At 44.7% G+C, this 18426-nt stretch overlaps 1 protein-coding gene across 1 annotated transcript in view; it reads left to right on the forward strand.

The window, feature by feature from the left end:
• PKP1 (plakophilin 1) overlaps positions 1-18426 on the forward strand; it is a 43810-nt gene that overhangs the window by 23623 nt on the left and 1761 nt on the right. The window contains exons 4-11 of the mRNA XM_009320352.1: positions 3959-4103; positions 5843-6050; positions 6802-6979; positions 9102-9216; positions 10415-10570; positions 10674-10850; positions 12991-13144; positions 13658-13844. Coding sequence (XP_009318627.1) covers positions 3959-4103; positions 5843-6050; positions 6802-6979; positions 9102-9216; positions 10415-10570; positions 10674-10850; positions 12991-13144; positions 13658-13844 — 1320 coding nt within the window. The remainder of the gene's footprint in view (positions 1-3958; positions 4104-5842; positions 6051-6801; positions 6980-9101; positions 9217-10414; positions 10571-10673; positions 10851-12990; positions 13145-13657; positions 13845-18426) is intronic.

Consider the following 18426-nt stretch of genomic DNA (forward strand, 5'->3'; position numbering starts at 1 on the left):
GTCCCTCTGGCCAGTTGGGGTCAGCTGTCCTGGCTGTGCCCCCTCCCAGCTTCTTGTGCACCTCCAGCCTTCTCAGTCGGTAGAGCATGGGAAGCTGAAAAGTCCTTGACTAGTGTAAGCACTGCTCAGCAACAACTAAAACGTCGGTGTGTTATCAACATTGTTCTCATGCTAAATCCAAAACACAGCACTGTGCCAGCTACTAGGAATAAAATTAACTCTATCCCTGCCGAAACCAGGATAACTATAAACAGTGAAAACATACAAAAGTTATTGAAAGAGTCAGAAAAGGTACTGAGGGTGTTTTCTGATAGATCTCCTTCTGGGATAAATAAAGGAGATCAGTATCAAAACATAAATTCTCCAGGGCTATGCCACACAGTGAAAGCAGAACCAAGTACTATGATAGGCACCTTCATTTTGGTTTGTTCTTATTTGGGATAAACTGCCGCTAAAAATGACTATTTCACAGTGCTGGCTCCTTGTGATACTGACTGGTCCGCATTGTGTGTTTGCATCCAAAGCAATTGCTGTGGAGCTGTGCGTGATGCTGTCCTGGCAGGGTTCATATCATTGCACATGGTGAGGATCCCCTCCTCCCTGGCTCAGCATCAATCTGTTCCCATCTTCCCTGGTATCTACCCACCGAGCAAAGCCTGAGGGGAAGCTCCAGCTGAGCTTTCAGTGGCATCAAAACCTTGGTGCCATGTCCCAGAGGTGGACAAGGCTGTTTGAAGCATGGCTGTCAGGTTTGCTCCAGTGTGGCCTGACTATGGAAGGCTTGGATGTGCTAGACACTCTGTCTTGAGTGTCTTTACTCTGATTTTATTAATGAACAATGGAATTTGTTAGAGTTTTCTGACTTCTTCCTCTCCTGGGACTTGTAGCCCTAACAACCAGGATGGAGACTTAGATCCGATTAACGCGAACCAATCTGCTGATACAAAGTGAACAAAAGTCATTAGTATCAAATGAGGGAATTTGCCTTTCTGTGATACTGATCCTCTTAAGTATTTGTTTCCCTCCCGCACCTGAATCTGATCATCTAATTTGTCTCCTGTTGAATCATTTCTAATTGAGGTCTCTCCCTATTCTGATTGCTTCTTTCTTGTGGAAGAACAACCACCTTTGGAGCTCTTCATACCAGGCACATTGGCCCAGGTTGGAGATGGCCACAGTCCAAGAATTTGTCTTGGAGCAGGCTGTTGTTCTTGTAGTGTAGCTCTGGTTAGGAATATCCCTGACTGGCTGATGAACAATCTCCCGTTAGCACGGGCTTTGCCAGGGTGATTGTATTCTCAGCTAGGAGAAATCACTGCTGCTTCTCAGGCAGCGTGACTGACCCTGGCTGCTTACCCTCTGTGAACTTCCCCTGTTGGTGATCCAGCAGGGGAAATGGAACCTTCCCATCTTTTCCCACACAGAACTGGACCTGGATGCCTAGTTTTTCCCTGCTGAAGGAGGGTTTGGCCTTCTTATGGAGTGGATGTGTAGAAAATTGCCTTCCTTGAGTAGCTGGACCAAGTGGACATCCTTCTTTCTCATAAAAAGTGCGCCTGATTTAGGGGTTTTCTCAGTTTGGTAAATTAAAAGGAAAAAAAATCCACCATGATTACATATGCTGCATGGCCACTGACCTGGTATTTTTATTAATATGCCTCCCTCCCCACACTGCCAGCCCAGGTCTGAATTCTCAAAGGAGAAGTCCCTCCGGTGCTACTCATGCTGGATCCATCAGTATCTCAGCTCTATTGTGTGTCTCAGGAGCATGAAAAAGACTAAGAGAAAATCACAGCATCCTGGACCAAAGATTTCTGAGGTTCCATAGTTTCTAGTTTAAACTTTGTCTTTCCAGTTTTGTGTTTCCTTGTTGCAAGTGTAATGGAAGTTTCTTGGAGCCAAGTTTTCATAGAGCTTCAAACTGATGAAAAACCATATGATGAAGTGATGTTTTATTGTTAGTGTAGAAATAAAAGTGGAATGAGGTTCATCTAACCTTAGACATTGAACGCTTAAGGTCCTATCCAAGACTGTTGTCTATCATTCCTGTATGCCAACAGAGGCAGAGGTATCTCCAGAGGGCAGGTCTTCCTGTCTTAGGAAAAATGTCTAAGACACAAAGCCAAGTTGTTCTTTGGAAGCACCTGTTTCTCTCCATTGACTACACAAGTGCTTAAATGAGCAATTTAAAATGGGTGCCACTTTCTACCAGTGAAGGTAGGGGAGAGAAAAGAGTCTTTCCTGCTGTCTTCCAGTGTCACAGCATAATAGTTGGCTTTTCATATTTTGTATGAAATTTGCTGTAGAATTGTGGATATTATTCACTGGCCCATGCTGTGTGGAGGTGAACGTTTGGATGCTTAAGGACAAAATATTTTATCTTATTAAGCTGCTGGCTGTGGTGACCACACCTGGGTGTCCCTTCTAGACCTTTATTCTTAACATTTCTTTGGCACAATCAAAATGAGTCTGTATATCCCGTGCCTAGAAGAAGCCGCTCCCTCGTAATAGTATTTAATACTTCAAATGTAACAGGTTCATTTAAAGAACTTATTAAAAACCACTGTTTTATCAGTCTATCGAATTGTCTGAAGATGATCAGCCCCTCTACATAGTCACTCACTAGTATGACATGGAGCAAGAGCTTGTATACAAATTAATGTGGTTCAAACAGGAACTGATCTCCCAGTCTTCAGGTAAAACTCACCATCAGTTGCAACTGGATCTTGAGAAGGAATAACATCAATCAGGCACAACGATGACCCAGTTGTCCTAGCAAAGCCCCCCCGCTTTTTGATTTCATCCACTGTTAACAAAGCGTTTCCCATTTGTATCCCGTCACTGCTGAAATAGTAATAACCAAACAGGAGTTTGGGTTTTGACTCTTCTCAGGCCTGAACTTTGCATGGTCATTTACTCTGATGCAAATTAATGCAGACATTGCTGCCGTGAGCGGAGATCCTGCTGCAGCCAGCTGCAGGCCTAAGGTGCAAGGATGCTAAGAAGAGATAGTAACTTTTATTGGACTAACTGATATAATTGGAAAGACAGACAAGCTTTGCAGTGCAGAGCCCCTTCATCAGTCTGAAAGTTTGTACCCTTTTCTAATTTTATGTGGTTAAAACATCACAGATGATGCTGAATAAGTACAAGCCAAAGAGAGCAGGACCTTCATATTTCTAAACAAGTGGACAGATCTTCAGGTGTTTGTATTTTCCCCAAGGTTTCCGTCCTGCTCCAAGCCAGAGATATTCATGTCCTTCCTCTGGAGTCTGTAGGCACATTCTTTACCTCTAACAGGGGATGATGACAGTGGCCAACTTTTATGAAGAGCTTGGAGACTACCAGTGTAAACATACCCTGGGAGCAGGATGTCTCAGTGATATTATTATTATTTCATAAACTCATTATTTGTCCATCCCATCACTCCAGACATGCCTGTCGCCTTTTCCTAAGGGATCTGCTCTAGCCTCCCAAGACCATCAACTGCTCTCACCGTTTTGCTTCCACCACATCTCACGTCAAAGGAACACATGCTGTGGGAAAAGCATCTGCCTACTTTAGATTGTCCTAATAACCTGACGGATGGTTTCACTCTTGTCCACTAATTCTTTTATTTGAGGAACAGTGAATACTGGTTCTCTGTTCATTAAACCTTCCACTTTAGACATGATTAGACATCTAGCACCTCAACCGAGCTTTTATTTTCTCTCTCTTTTGTTTCTGGATAGACTGGATCCATAATTTATTAGTCTTAGTGTCCTCCACTGCATATTTTCCACTTTTATCGTCTCATTTTTCTGAGACAGAGAAATGCACTAGGGGTGCAACGTGCGGTTTACACAGCGATGTGATAATATTTTACATTTTGTAATTGATTCCTTCCTAATAATTCCCAGTACTGACATAGCCCTTCTGGCTGAGCACTCAATCAGTGCTGTATTTCTCTTTAACACAGAATATGTGGTGATGAGATAGACGGCGGTACAATGACCATCCAGAAAGCCATACAACTTCTGTGCTCCTCTGATGACAAATACCAGGCCATGGGTGCTTACTACCTCCAGCACACTTGCTTCCAGGATGAGTCTGCCAAGCAAGAGGTGAGCAAACTCCTTCAGAGCTCTGCTGTCACACTGGACGTGATGGCACATGAGATGGATAAAACTGGTTTTCCTCAGTACCAAGGATCCGTAGGTCCCCTTGATTTTCATGATGGAGCCTTATACCTCATTAGTTACACTTAAGAATTAAGTAGATTTTTCAACTATTAGTGGCCACTTTCTCTTAATAGCAGTCAGTCAGGATTTTAACACAGGCGAATAGTTACCAGGCAGCAGAAGAGACTGTTTCCACATTACCACCATAAGCTGCTGTGACACAGATTGACAGGTTTTGGCAATACGGGAGCAGCCATCCAGATGCAGTGTCCTCTTCTGGATGCAATTGCACCCCGTTCCACATGAATCTTCTGCTATCTCAGAGCTGCAGTGTCAGAGCCACACAAAATTGCCCTAAATCCCACCGTAATCTTCATTGTGCATTGCTCAGTGACATTTCAGCCATTTTCAGCCATTTCAGCCATTTTCAGCCATCTAAGCCAATGGGTTAATTAGTGATCATGTACAAAGATATTTGATCAAACAGAAGCCCTTCTTACAGCACAGCTTATTTTTCTTACGCTTTTACTCTCCGATTACTAAATTCATGCCAACATGCAGCAAAGGAGGCAGTCTCAAGGATGGATCTGCTGTAGCAAGACTGTCACAAAAGTTTATCCCCACCCTGGCATGTTTGCAGTCATGCAAACATGGGTTTATCAAGATGCCATTCCTACAGAGGTGACTTTCCATTTCCTGGCATAATAGTGGAGCTGGACATGCTGGCGCAGTGTGGGGATGTACCTCTGTGCCCTTGCTGCAGCTGAACTGAGTGCAGGTACCCCAGCCCACGTTACAGGCACTAATTGTGGGGTGACCACACCCTTCGTTACCGTTGTAAACAGTCTCTGAGCACTGGCCTGTCCCATCGCTTCCCAGAAAGATGTGTCAGAGCAGGTATGTGAGTCATGCGAGCGTACACTTGTTTTCTTCCCTTTCTAAAAGGTGCTCATTCATTTTCTATTGTCAGCAAATCTCCAGCCAATGGGTTGGTTTGTGCCAGGAAGGGCTCCATGCGGGATCATGTCCCCGGGAGACCTGGTACAGAGGACATCCTACAGCAGGAAGCCTCATCATTTTGGAGAGCTCAGCTGGAGGAATTTGCCTTCAAACCTCCCCGGCATATGTGGTGTCCTGCAGGTTGGGATTCACACCCCTTTCCGATGTTGTCCCTGTTGAGTGCTGCAGTATGGCCCAGTACTGCTTCTGGCTGATCTCGGGAGTGTTTACACTGTACCATGACCATCCCTCTAAGCTCAGCCTGTGATTTCAGGATGCAGGTAAATTACCACATCATGTCATTATATTGCTATAAATGGCCTCTACAGATAGGCAGAGCAACATTTTCACGTGATGCAAACTGATGGAGGTAGGTGAAAGTCTGCAGGAACGAGCACATTTACATCAGCAAAGGATTCAGTCCATGGCCATTACTCATAGACATCCACTTCTAGAGTTTAAGCTCCAACCTCAAGGCTAGCACCTTTGTGCTCATGACCTATAGCCTGAACCAGACATGCCATCTGCAAGCTCTAGCCAACCTTTACTGCCAGGTCTGCTTTTCCAGCTCTCCTGAGTATGTGCCATGTTGACTCCTTGCATTGTCATGACAGTTCTAGTTGTCCCTGTCCCAGCGATGCTCTGCACACCGTGCTGATGGCAGCATGTCTTTCCTGGTACAGGTCTATCGGCTGGGGGGAATCGCCAAGCTCGTTGAGCTGCTCCGCAGCACAAACCAGAATGTTCAGCGGGCAGCAGCTGGAGCCCTCCGAAATTTGGTCTTCAAGAATCCAACCAACAAGATAGAAACCCGGCGACAGAATGGAATAAGGGAGTGCGTGAGCCTCCTACGGAGGACGGGGAACACTGAAATTCAGAAACAACTGACAGGTACACAGCAGACTGCTCAACCCTCAGCAAAGACCATGCTCTTCCCTGCCTGTGGTCCATGTTGCTCCAAAGCAAAGGACCAGTAGCCCAGTAGCCATTGTGCTGCCATACCGCAAAGAGGATGTTTTATGCTCCTGTCGCATGAAATGGCAACCTAAAACAGAAGTCAGAGGAGGACCTGGCCCTTCGATGTCCCGTAAGGGTTTCTCACATCATAAGTGCCCGTTGGGGAAGCACCTGCCCCAGGTTTCCCCCCACAGCTGTGGCCACCCTGCCATTCCCATGCCTTCCTGCAGCCCTGGCCCCCGTGCTGTTCCCAGGGAAGGCCAAGGCTGCTGGCAATCCCAATATGGTTGGGCAGGTTATCTCATTCGTGTCTCACCATTTCTTGAAGGATTGACGTGAGTTTGTTGGTGCAGGTCACCCTCAGCTGTGACAGGTCTTGTGTGCAAGCCTTTACGAGATCCCTGGAGAAATGCCTTCCCCCGGCAACCTAATGGCAATAAACAATTTTGGGAGGAGGGAGGATGCTTAGACGCCCATCTCCACATGATACCATGCTCCTGGTGCCCATCCTGCCTATCTCCCATAGGGATGGACAGAGATTAGGGTTTAGGGCAGCCTCTGCACCCTTAGTTCAAAGCAGGATGGAGTGAAGAAGGACTTTGTGGCTGCAATTCACTCTGACCTAAAGAAAATTTCTAATGCGTGGTGACCCTCTGCTTGAGCTTGTCTCCCACCTCCTTCCTAGGACTGCTCTGGAACCTCTCCTCCACTGATGAATTGAAAGAAGAGTTGATACAGGAGGCCCTCCCCGTCTTAACAGACTGTGTTATCATCCCTTTCTCTGGCTGGTCTGATGGCAGCTGCAATAGGACAAGAGAAATTATTGACCCAGAAGTATTCTTCAATGCTACAGGCTGTTTGAGGTGAGTCATCAAGCAGGGACCTACTGCAGCTTGTGTCTGTTGACAGAAGCTGAAGCTGTCTAAATCCTCTTACAATAAGCTAAAGACATGCTCACTGCAATTGTAGTAATAAAAAATTCTCCTTGAGAAAGTTTTCCTGACTAAGAGAAGGTGCAGAAAAAAATTACATGTAAAATATTTTCCTGGTAGCTTTTTTTTTTTTAAATAAGTTTGTTCTTGCTAAGTCTCTGCTCAAAAAATGTAAGTTGCTTTGTCACGAGAGAGCTGCAATACTGAAACCTGACAGTGTTCAGCTCAGACCAGGAAAGTTGACACTTTTTGCCCTTAGATTTTTGAGGCTTCCAGAGAAAATTTTGGTTGCTAGAAAACAAACTGGTCTGGGTTTTAGGTGACAAAAAGACAGAATTCTCTATGTGGGGAAAACAAGCATTTTCCCACTGATTTTCATAACTGTTTTAGTACAGAGCAATCCCATTGTCCTGGAGTTTTCCTGGCTCATTTCATCAGGCAGGTCAGCTACAAAACAGGAGGTGCAGATTGAGCCCAGAGTAGTTTATTTTTTTCACGGGAAAGCCAGAGCCCTTTTGTAGAGGATCTTCGCCCCGACTTGCTGTTTCTCCTGCCACCCTCCTCCACTTGGATGCGAGCTCCTTGTCTCACAGGGAACAAGTGGGGAAAAAAAAATACCCTGTATAATTAGGTACTTTCATCAACTGAAGCTCTCCCCGAGGGAGCGCAGCACCAACCACACCCTTACCAGACATGCAGCTAGTAGGAGCTGTATCTGCTTATGAAACAAAATGAGTGAATACGGTAGGGGCCTTTTGAGACATGATACTATCATCTTCTGTGGCTGGGAGCTGTGTCTGAAAGATACCGAGTGCTGCTGCCTTCCCTGTCTTGGAAGGCATCTTCCCTGAGCAGTTGCACATCGGGATGTGTGGTGTATGTCGCGTATGAGGTGCTCCACTTTTAAGACCATTTCAACCCACAGATGCCACAAAATAACCCATTAAAATGAGGGAAGTATTAGCTTGGTAAAAGGAGCTTTCCGTGGAGTTTAACTCAAGGCAGGCTCTGTCTCCTGAGACTTATCAGTCTGTGGCAGTAATATCCAACACCCCCAGTGAAGACTGCCAGATGCAGGTCAGCGAGGGAGCTCAAAAGGCTGGGGGGAGCAGGACTGGGGAGCAAGCTGAGTAAGGAAAGCAGGGCGGTTGGGTCAGGAGCCCCTGCTCCGAGGGGTGAGCCGGGATTGCTCTGATTCACTGCCCTGCCACATCATAACGCAGAGATGAGAACAGCCTTGGCTTTGCCCTGGGCTTGAGCCATTGCTGCTCAAGCATTTCTGGATTGCAGATGAATTCATGTTAATGAGGAGGCTGCAAATCACAGTGAACATCAAATCCAGTTCTGGAACGCCTGGAGTGAATATCTCACAACGACTGCCAACCTCTCTTTGTTTTTCATTTGCAAGCTACAAGGCAATAAAACAGGGAAGAAAAAAAAAACAACAAAACAACAAAAAACATTTCCTGTTACTGGAAAAACTCCCCTGTCCTGGCAGCAACCAGTGCTCAGGAATACATTACAACATTACAAACTGGTCAATCCCCCTGGTCAGAGCGATTGCTGCTCTTCAGCATCTCTGCCCTCATTTCCCATGCAAATATTGCTGTTGACCCTCTGTAGCTCCATGCTTATAACCATTTGCACGTTCCTGATTTTCACAATAATCCCAGATGGTCTTCATTCAGTCTTTTCTTTGGAAAGACCTCCAAGGAGTGATGACTCTGTGTAATGTCACATGCATAGCCTCTAAGGCAAAATATTGCTGATAGTTACTCTCACTAGGAGGATGTCTTCTATGCAGCGCTCCTTAACAGGACATTTTCCCAGATGAAATCAATCCTAAAGAGCAACAAGAGAGCTATACGCTACTGCAGTCCTACAGAAGGCCTCCAAAATGAGAGCAGTACAGCAGCCTTGCTGAATCTACAAAAATATCCTTAAATTCAATTACAGTCATAGCCAGAACAGAGCCCATAGAGACTAGTAAGTGAATCCAACTAATCCTCTCTCCTCCTTCTCTCCTGACATGCTCTGCAATGGCTTTCTTCAGAAACTTGAGTTCTGCAGACATGGGGCGCCAGACCATGAGGAATTACCCTGGCTTGATCGATTCAGTCATGACTTATGCCCAGAACTGTGTGGCTTCTAACCGACCTGATGATAAGGTACCAGATGCTCACCCCAAGCTGTTTGCTGGAGTTCAGCCCCATAGTTAATAATTGCAACTTTGGGAATATCTCAAAAATCCCTTTCAAACAAACACAAGAGGGGACTGGACTCCGTGGCTGCTCTTGTCCTTCCAAACCCCAGTGTGATCTGTTGTAGGATTGCAAGTCCTCTGTGCTCTGGGCCTGAAGTAGAGGTGGGATTTACAATTTCCCTTTACCAAACACAGAGACACAGCAAAATATTTTGGCCCCTGAGCCCCCAATATGCTTCTCTCCCTTCCCCTCCCACCTTGGGGTTCTTCCAGCATCTTAACCTTCATCTCTTGCTCTTCCCACCACCACATCTCTTCATCCAGCAGGACTTAAGTATATAAGCCCCAGACTGGCATCACATTCAGTAAGAAGCCAGGAGCTGGCATCTTTCTGCCAGTCCCCTAACTGTGACTCTGATTGCTATGTGTAAATGGCATTTACCTTGGGCAAAATAGTGTTTATAGCCACATTTTCAGGAGTTCAACACCTGTGATACTAGCCAGACACCCTAAAGTCCTTAATGCCCAGCAAAGTACCAAAATTCTTTCATATGAGCTCAGGATTGAGCAAATCCTCTTTTGGGGACAGCTTTTGCAAGAAGACCAGTTTCAGCAGCACATAATGAACACAGCTCTTTGGAAATGTAACCACAAGTTTTGGTGTGAAAATTCTCCCTTGCTCTTTATATTGGGCATTCTGACATCCAGGTAAAGGAGGGTTAAAAGCCTGTTCTTGGTAAAAAATATCTCCTAATCTGTAGCTGTGACTTGGACAAAATCATTGGAAGTTGACTAAGGCAAGAGGAAGACTTTCAAGATTTGGCATTTCATGGCGGGCAGTTTGATGTAACCACCCTCTGTACTCATGCTCTCTTTTCCTGTTTATCAACTTGTCTGTGGGAGTGGGACCTAACAAGGTTCAGTGAGTCAGTCAGCTCACTGAGATCCACAGTATAGCATTTGGGCTATGTGGCCTTCATTCCTGTCTGCTCTACCTCCTTCTTCCTGCCCATCCATTGCTACCTTAAGCAGGGTCAGGAGCTTATACAGTATAACTGCTAATCATGGCATAGTATATGTCCTCTCTGTAGCTATAGCAGGTGCTGCTCCATATTTTTCTGCCTAATGCGATGCTTGCATTTTTATTCTGGGGGTGATTTCAGTCTGTGGAGAATTGCATCTGCATCCTGCACAACCTCTCCTACCGCCTGGATGCCGAAGTTCCCAACAAGTACACCCAGCTCAACCACATGGCCCGGAGCGTTTATATGGACAAAACTCTCACAGGCTGCTTCAACAGCAGGAGTGGTAAAATGGAGGTAAGATGTGCCGCAGAGGGCTTAGAAATGTGATATTCAGCCCCAGGCAGGGGCTGCAAGCGAGGAGCAGGATCTGAGCTTTCAGTTTCTCATCTCTTTGTAGAATGACGAGTACGGTGTCCCCCTTCCAGAGGAGGATTTTAAACCCAAAGGACCCACCTGGCTCTACCACTCTGATGCCATCCGCACTTACCTGTCCCTGATGGATCAGAGCAAGAAGGATGCCACCCTGGAAGCTTGTGCTGGAGCCCTGCAGAACCTCACTGCGAGCCGAGGGCTGGTAAGCACTCCTCTCTCCTCCACACATGCGCTCAGCCAAACGTGTCAGCACCTTACAGTAATCAGAGAGGAAAATGTCCTCCTTAAACCTCAGGGCACTATTGCAAGTCATTCCACAGTGGATGCTGTAGCTGAAGTATTTATTAATGCCAAAAACAAGGTCTCATGGAGAGTTATAATCAGCATCCCAAGAGTCTATCCCAGATCCATACACTTTCCAGAGGCTCCTCTAGGTTGGTCACACCACCACCATCTACTGCTATTGGTGCCCTCCCCCCAGGACACCAGTGAGGATGTGCACAGATGTGCACATGTGGACAGATGTCATTAATGGAGAGAGAAAGGATGTGCATGCGCCACCACCTGTGTGCGTTTTTTAAGTAGGAGGTGGCTCTAATAACAGGGTGGGTTGTGCTGTGGATTGTGGCTTGTCCTCACATCAGAGCTGCTTGTAAAATAGCTCTGATAGATGTCCTAACCCGTAGGTATGGCAGCATGGAGGTTACATGGACTGCATGACGCCGTGGGTATTGCAGGAGCTAGGGCACCGCAAGGGCCACGTCACGACAGCAGCTCTGCTGTGCCCAATATCGCTACCGTGAGCATGTCCTCACAGGCTGCGTTCACATGGACAAACCTCGACTTGTCTGTTTGTGTCGAACTTCATCAATTCCAATTTAAATAAGATGGCTAGGGAGATAAAGAGATAATTATTTCATACGTAGGAGAGGCGTGTCACATGTGCAAAGCGTTCCACCCAGAAACACGGAGTGACTCACGAAAGGAGCCTTCACTGCTAGGACAGTATTAACCTGCCCGCTCTGATCTCCTGGGAGCTTTTGCTACAAGTCTTTCAACGTGGAATACTTTGGGAACTTTTTTTTTTTTTGCAGTTTAACTAAACAGTGGCACTAACAAGGTGGAGAGAGGCTGTCGCAGTATGGGTAGAGCTGATCAGAGAAATGGGGCTGGAGCTATGTGTTCCATGGAAATGAAAAGGCTTTCCGCAATCAAGATCATTACACAAGAATGTCTTTTGGGCAGGGGGGAAGAAAACAGACAAACAAAAACCAGCTCTGACAGTGTTGAAGCAACTTATTTCAGCCTTCTGGAAGGGAATGGTTGGAATTTGCCTGGATGTGCAGAAGCGGCTTCTCCTTTCAAGGGTCTTATTCCAGCTCAGAGCTGGAGTTGGGCTGGGTTGCTGGGTTTGCTGTCACTTGAAGGAAAGGGAAACTGGGGACAAGGTTACAAAGCTTACTAGAACCCTTTAGCTTATAGAGGAGAACTCTGAATCTCTTCTCAGACTCGGCTTTACACATCCCAGTCCTGCTGGTGTGAATCTGTAATGCGGCACACGTGTCCTGGAGCATGGAAGGGAAATTGGGTCTCAGCCCACTGGAAGAGGGTTGCCTTCCAGCCCGTTCCCTCCATCCCCGTGTCACTGTTGATGGACATGTGTCACTGGTGGTGTGACAATCTCCAGCAGCCTCTCTGGTGGGGCAGTAGCTGAGAACTTCAGTTTATACTCTATCAATAAGAGGGCAATTTATTAAGGGTATGTGCTTCAATGTCCATGAACACTCATCTGCATTGGCTACATCCTGAGATCTTCTAGATTTATGTAAGCAAACATGAGATCAGGATCCAAGATGAGTATTTTGGTCTCCAGCTTGTTTTTTAAAGGTATTATTAGCTGTTCCTATTCCAAAGCAGCCTATTACTTGTGGCATGGCAGGGAGCTGCAAGGGCGTTGTGAAGGGCAAGGGCAATGTGGACATGAAGGTAAAACTTCTCCAGCTTTTGGGAATATCAGTTGGGTGAGCAACTGTCCCCACTCAGGCTCCAGAAAAAGGACAGAAGCACCAGGCGTATCACAGAAGATGGGAGACTGACTTTGCAAATACCTGTGGAGAAGAGGGGTAAATGACAAAGTAAGTGGGATTACGGTAGCAGAAGAAGGTATTATACAGATGCTTATTTTATAGCATAGTCATCTACCCGTACCCATATACCCATACCCATATACCCATCTACGCATCTACCCATACCCATATATGGGTTTGTCTGGCCCCATACATAATTCCTGTTGTGTCCTCCCAGCATTAGAAATCATGAGACATCTCTGTTCTGTCTCCTAGATGTCCAGCGCAATGAGCCAATTAATTGGTTTGAAGGAAAAGGGTTTGCCTCGCATAGCACGGCTCCTCCAGTCCAACAGCTCTGAAGTTGTCCGGTCTGGGGCTTCTTTGCTGAGCAACATGTCCCGGCATCCTGTTCTCCACAAAACCATGGGTAAGTAATTTCCACCACAGTGGATTCCAGAACAATGTCTAGTTTCTAACTCTCTAATATCTGCCCGCCTCGTTTTGTAAACCCCATAATAGGACTTAGCCAAGCTCCGAAATTGGGCAAAGCAGTGCCACTTCTTCTGGCCAAAAGGACAATTACAGGTGATATCTGCAGGCTTAATTAACAAAATGTGTGCTATCTCAAAGTCCATACAAGCATGTGGTATGCTTTATAGACAATGACAAATCTGCAGCATCATGAGGATGATAGTGTTTTGGGAACAGAGTTGGACCTGACTACCCATGACCAATATCATTGCCCTTCCAGAGACCTGCAGCATTCATTTTGTCTCTGAAAATCAAGTGATGACTACTGTGCCATTACCGTCCAACATTATTGGTGCCTCTTTCCAGAGATGACACTGCATTCTTGCATTGAATAGTGCTAACACAAATAGTATCATTCACTTGTGCTAGGTTTTATTTAAATGTTGATTGGAACATTCCACCTCTTTAGCTCACCAGGTGCTCCCAGATGTATCACGTCTCCTGTCATTCCAGTCTGGAAATACCAACAGCTATGGCGAGATCATGACATCAGCTTGTTACACTCTGAGGAACCTCATCATGTCCAACCCACACCTGGGAAAGTCTTACTTGACAAGCAACATGCTAAATAATGTAGTAAGCCTGTGCCGAAATGGGTGAGTTTGGGGCAGAAGGCATGGAGAGGGTTGTGCATAGGCATTTTTGAGCCCATGCACTCTGTGCAAAGCCAGATTAATCCCAGAGTCTTCCCAATACCCTTCCAAGCCATAGTAAAGCATTATTCTTTCCCTCTGGTTGTACATGGAGAGAGCCAAAAAAATTCAAGCCTGTTGGTAGACACAAATCCTCAGCACTGGTTTCTTGGAAACAGACATGAGCCATCCATGGTGGGATTTGTAAAGGGGCCTCAGGAAATTTGCTGGCTGAATTCTAAGAAATTCTAAACAGAACTGAAGGACCAACATCTTAAACCCTGTTAAAAATTCCAGCCCTCAAACCAGGGGATGTCAGTAGGCAGTCTGACTCTATAGCACCTGAGCTTCCCACTCACAGCTTCCTGCAAACCTAATCATGAAGGTCAGGTCCGAGAGTCAAGCACCGCCAATATAATGGGATTGTGCTTAGCTTTAATGTTCAGATTTGTTCATCTTACTGTTGGGACATCCACTTCAAGTGGCAAAGATGCAGCTGTGATGAAGTATATATATAAAACATGTATATATATGTATTTATAAGTACCTCCCCTGGTCTACTCACATATATTTTACAACAACTGAGCAATCCCAACATATTTTACCACTTTTTCTTTTAGGATTTGGTTTGAGTTTTGATGGTAGTAATTCTCCCTTGCTTGTTATCCATACTCCGTACAGCCCTGTGCAAAAGCTTGTCAACCCTTGCCAGACTATATGTTCATTTCTGGCCAAACTGGTGTTAAACTTACATGGTCTTTGACCATGTATTCTCCTTCCTAGACTTTCACCTCTCCTATCATCTGTCTTTGTTTTAAAATACCTTATACAAGTAACCTATTGTTTTCTGTTGTGAAAAGACATTCACATGCCTTCTCCATCATCGTTTGATAAACCACTTACAATCTACCACTTGTTTCATGGCAGCAAAGAGACTCTCAGTCATTAAAAGTGGCTTCCTTGTTTAGTTTGGAGCTCAGCCAACGAACATCGGTCAGTTTGCTGCTTTTATATGCTTCCACTCTTCAACAAGCCCAATTAACATGAAACCCAGCCCTCTTCTAAGTCTTCGTTGTTTTGCATGGTATTAACTTCTGCCTAAAGTCCCGCTTTGGATCCCTCAGACCAGTCGTCAGCTAATTTACTACTTCAGCAAAATGTTGCACAACTGGGCTTGTGCGTACCTTAATTGTCTTGACTGCTTTGTGCGATGAGCTTTGTTTGCAATGACTCACTCAACTGCGAGGAGTTACTAAATTCTGGAGATGTGTGTTTCTCCTGTCTGTATCACAAATTCCTTCTGAGAAACTCCTCAGTTCTTACAATGTCCAAAACCTGAATTGTTCCTTTTACTCCATTCTTTCTGTCCCCAAAGATTTTATGCTGTTCAATCCTTATGAAAAAAAACCCAACAATTCACATCCAAAAGTAATCTTACTTACTCAAGCCATATCATTTCAGACTGTTCCCATAGAGCAGACATGAAAGAGATGTCCCCTCTAGTGAATTGGACCTGTTAGTTCACCAATTAGCTAACTTTTCCCACTTCCCTGTATAGCCTGTGAAGATAAACAGGAAATTTTAGACTGTCCTACATCAGAAAGAGCCTCACCCACTCCCTGATGGTAATAACTAGATCCAACACCTCTGCTGCGGGCTGTTGCCTAGGTTGGATGCAGACCCCATGCTCCCCACACCAATGCTGAGTCCCACGCTACCAACCTCCTCCTTCCCAGCACCACAGCCAGCAGAAATAGAGAACAGAGGAGGTCTCAATGGTGACCAAATCACCATGGAGAACACCATGCCATGTTGCACCTTGTTAGTATTTTGCAGAGTTTTCTCTGTTAATCTGCCTCAGTTTCCCTGTGGACGCACTTCCCTTATCTCCACCACCAGTTGGTTTGGTTGGCATGTCTGCGTAGTGCCTCCCTGGCACGTACTTCTTCTGCCACCTGACAAATGTTTCTTTACCTATATTTTTGAACTGGTCTCTTGTTGCATTTGAAGCTGTAAATCATTAGTTTAACACGCTCGATCATTTCTGTATTCATGTTTTAGAAAGAGCTTCCAGGTTACAGACAAGTGAGTTATGGATCTTTACCTTTCCCATGTTCTTCTCGAATGCTGACCAGCGCTCCTCAAAGCTGAGGTTTCTTTTTCTGCATGTTTTTTGTAGGTGTATTCTGAGTGAAAGGCATCAACAGTTCAGCAGTTTATCTGATAGCTGTGGTTTCTTCTCCTTCCTGGAGCACCTCAATTCAATAATTGTCTCCATCTCCTGCATATATCCTCATCTATGACACAGGCTTCATAGTGATGATGGTGTTCCTTCATTCTTTGTTATTTTTAATCCAGGTTGCCAAAATATTGAATATTACCTTCTTTTTTTGTTGGTGTTTCTGAAAATCAAGCTACTGTTACTGATTTATTGTGATGTCTGGTGTCCTTTTAATCTTTCTTCTCCAACTCTCCGAAAAATGGCATTTTCAAGTAACATTATTTCACTGAGGAAATTATCATTTTTCTCAATAATTCTGCTGGCTACACTAAAAGCTTTTCTCCAAAATCCTTTTTGGTAACTTTAGAGCATCAGATTTGCAGTTCGTCTCACAATCCCTTTATCACTGATTCCTTCCAGTTTCTCTTTGTTCATTCACTTTTCACACCTTTTCTGTTGTACAATTTAATTTTGCAGTTTAATTCTGCCGTAACATTTTACCAACATTAGTCTTTCAAGGAACTCAGGTCTTTCCTTAATTCTTTTCTGTGGAAGAGAGTTCTTCTCATCCACACATTTCCAATTTCCCATTTCTTCCAAAGATTGCACCTTGATATCAATTTTATAAACTCACGACAGCCTGAAGAAGTCCTTCTTCCAAGAATTTCTTGGCATCTCCTGTGATGTTCTTGATATTTTTGTCCTTTGAGGAAACATTATTTCCCCCATGATTTGATATGTGTGTACAAAACCCTCATCTTTTGTGCTGTCCTTGTGCTTCCCCCCGGCCTCACCATCTCCTTCTGATTAGGTTCATGTTTGTGTTTTGTTGAGTCAATAGTTTTTTGGATGACTGCTGCCACTGCCACCAGTGGACATCTTCCCTGTTGTCTTTCCACAAATTTTTACAAATAATGCTACTTGTAAAAAAAAGGCTGTCCTTAAAATCAACTTTGATTTTCAAGTAACTTGTCTTTAAGAAAGTTTTTCCCCAAATCAGCTGTCCTTGATATTCTACTCCATGTTCTACACTGCTGTAGTCACACACTATTCCCAGCACTTTTGTTTAGGATATGCTACTTTACATACTGAAGTTGTGATCACAGCTTCATCAGTTCGTGTTTAATTGTTTTATACCTAAATAGTAGCAGTAGATGTTGTATGAAACAGAGATAGTATAAATCCTTCAAATTAAAATTGTCTGAATTTGGAAATGGCTCAGATACCAGGTGCTGGTAATTTTGGTTTGAAAAGAAAAACTCTTTTGAGATGTGCTCTGAAGTCACAATGGCACAAAGTACATATTTGGCATCACTAGAAACAAATCATAAAAAAAAAAAGAAAATTACTCTAGCTTAGAAAGAGAGAAACATCATGAAACAACATATTCTTGAAAAAGAGTGTCAAAGACATGCACTGACCATCTAATCATAGATACCTCTGGGTTTATTGGGTTTTAATGGCTTTTCAACCAGAAACAATTTTTCAGCCACAAATTTTTTTTTAAACATAGTCGTTCTGGTGCCAGGGCATAGGACAGTTATAACCAGAGAAGTGATTTTGCAATAAAACCTAGTTCTCCTGTCCCAAAACATTGCTCAAGAATTTCCGATTATCTGCAGTTCCCCCAGTCCTCCACGCAATACCAACGTGTGTGAGCTGCACAATCCCGTTGGAACTTATGACCAGGTTAAATTTGCTAATTTCTTTTAGGCTACGAGGTCTTTGGTAACAACTGCTGTGTATGAGACAAATGCCCCAAAATTTACTGAATATGGTTACATTTCTGTCCTTTCACACTCAGAGTACGGTGTTTGCAGGTCCCAGGTTGTTCCTGATGACCACTGTCAGTTCCATTTCTCATAGTCTGATGAGGACTATTTTGAGGACACAATGTTTTGTGAAGCTGTATCATACAGGGAGGGTCCTGAGTCTGGTCTCGTACCTCTCCATCACCCTGGCTGAGACAGGCTGGGGCTGTTGCACTGAACCCACATCAGGAGTCTCCCACAGGCAGGACTATGTCCAGCACATCAGGAGCAGCGATAAGAACCAGCAAGGAGGTTTATATCTAGGTTGTCGTATGAAACATTCCAAAATTATAAAAGGTACTGCTATGACTCACGGTTTCGGAGCTGTTACGTGAGCAAGTATCTATTAACTTGTGCTGAGTAAGGACTTACGGTTGCAGATGTTGTTATTACGAATGCTCCTGTCTCCTCTGTCCTCACCAGGCAGCACAGAGCCCATTCCTGTGCTGCCCTCCCAAAGTGATTCGCCCACACTGTTCCTACAGACTTCAGGGAAGGGTTGGCGCCATTCCCT

Source organism: Pygoscelis adeliae, unplaced genomic scaffold (genome assembly GCF_000699105.1).
Source record: "Pygoscelis adeliae isolate BGI_AS28 unplaced genomic scaffold, ASM69910v1 Scaffold343, whole genome shotgun sequence".
NCBI classification, from domain to species: domain Eukaryota; kingdom Metazoa; phylum Chordata; class Aves; order Sphenisciformes; family Spheniscidae; genus Pygoscelis; species Pygoscelis adeliae.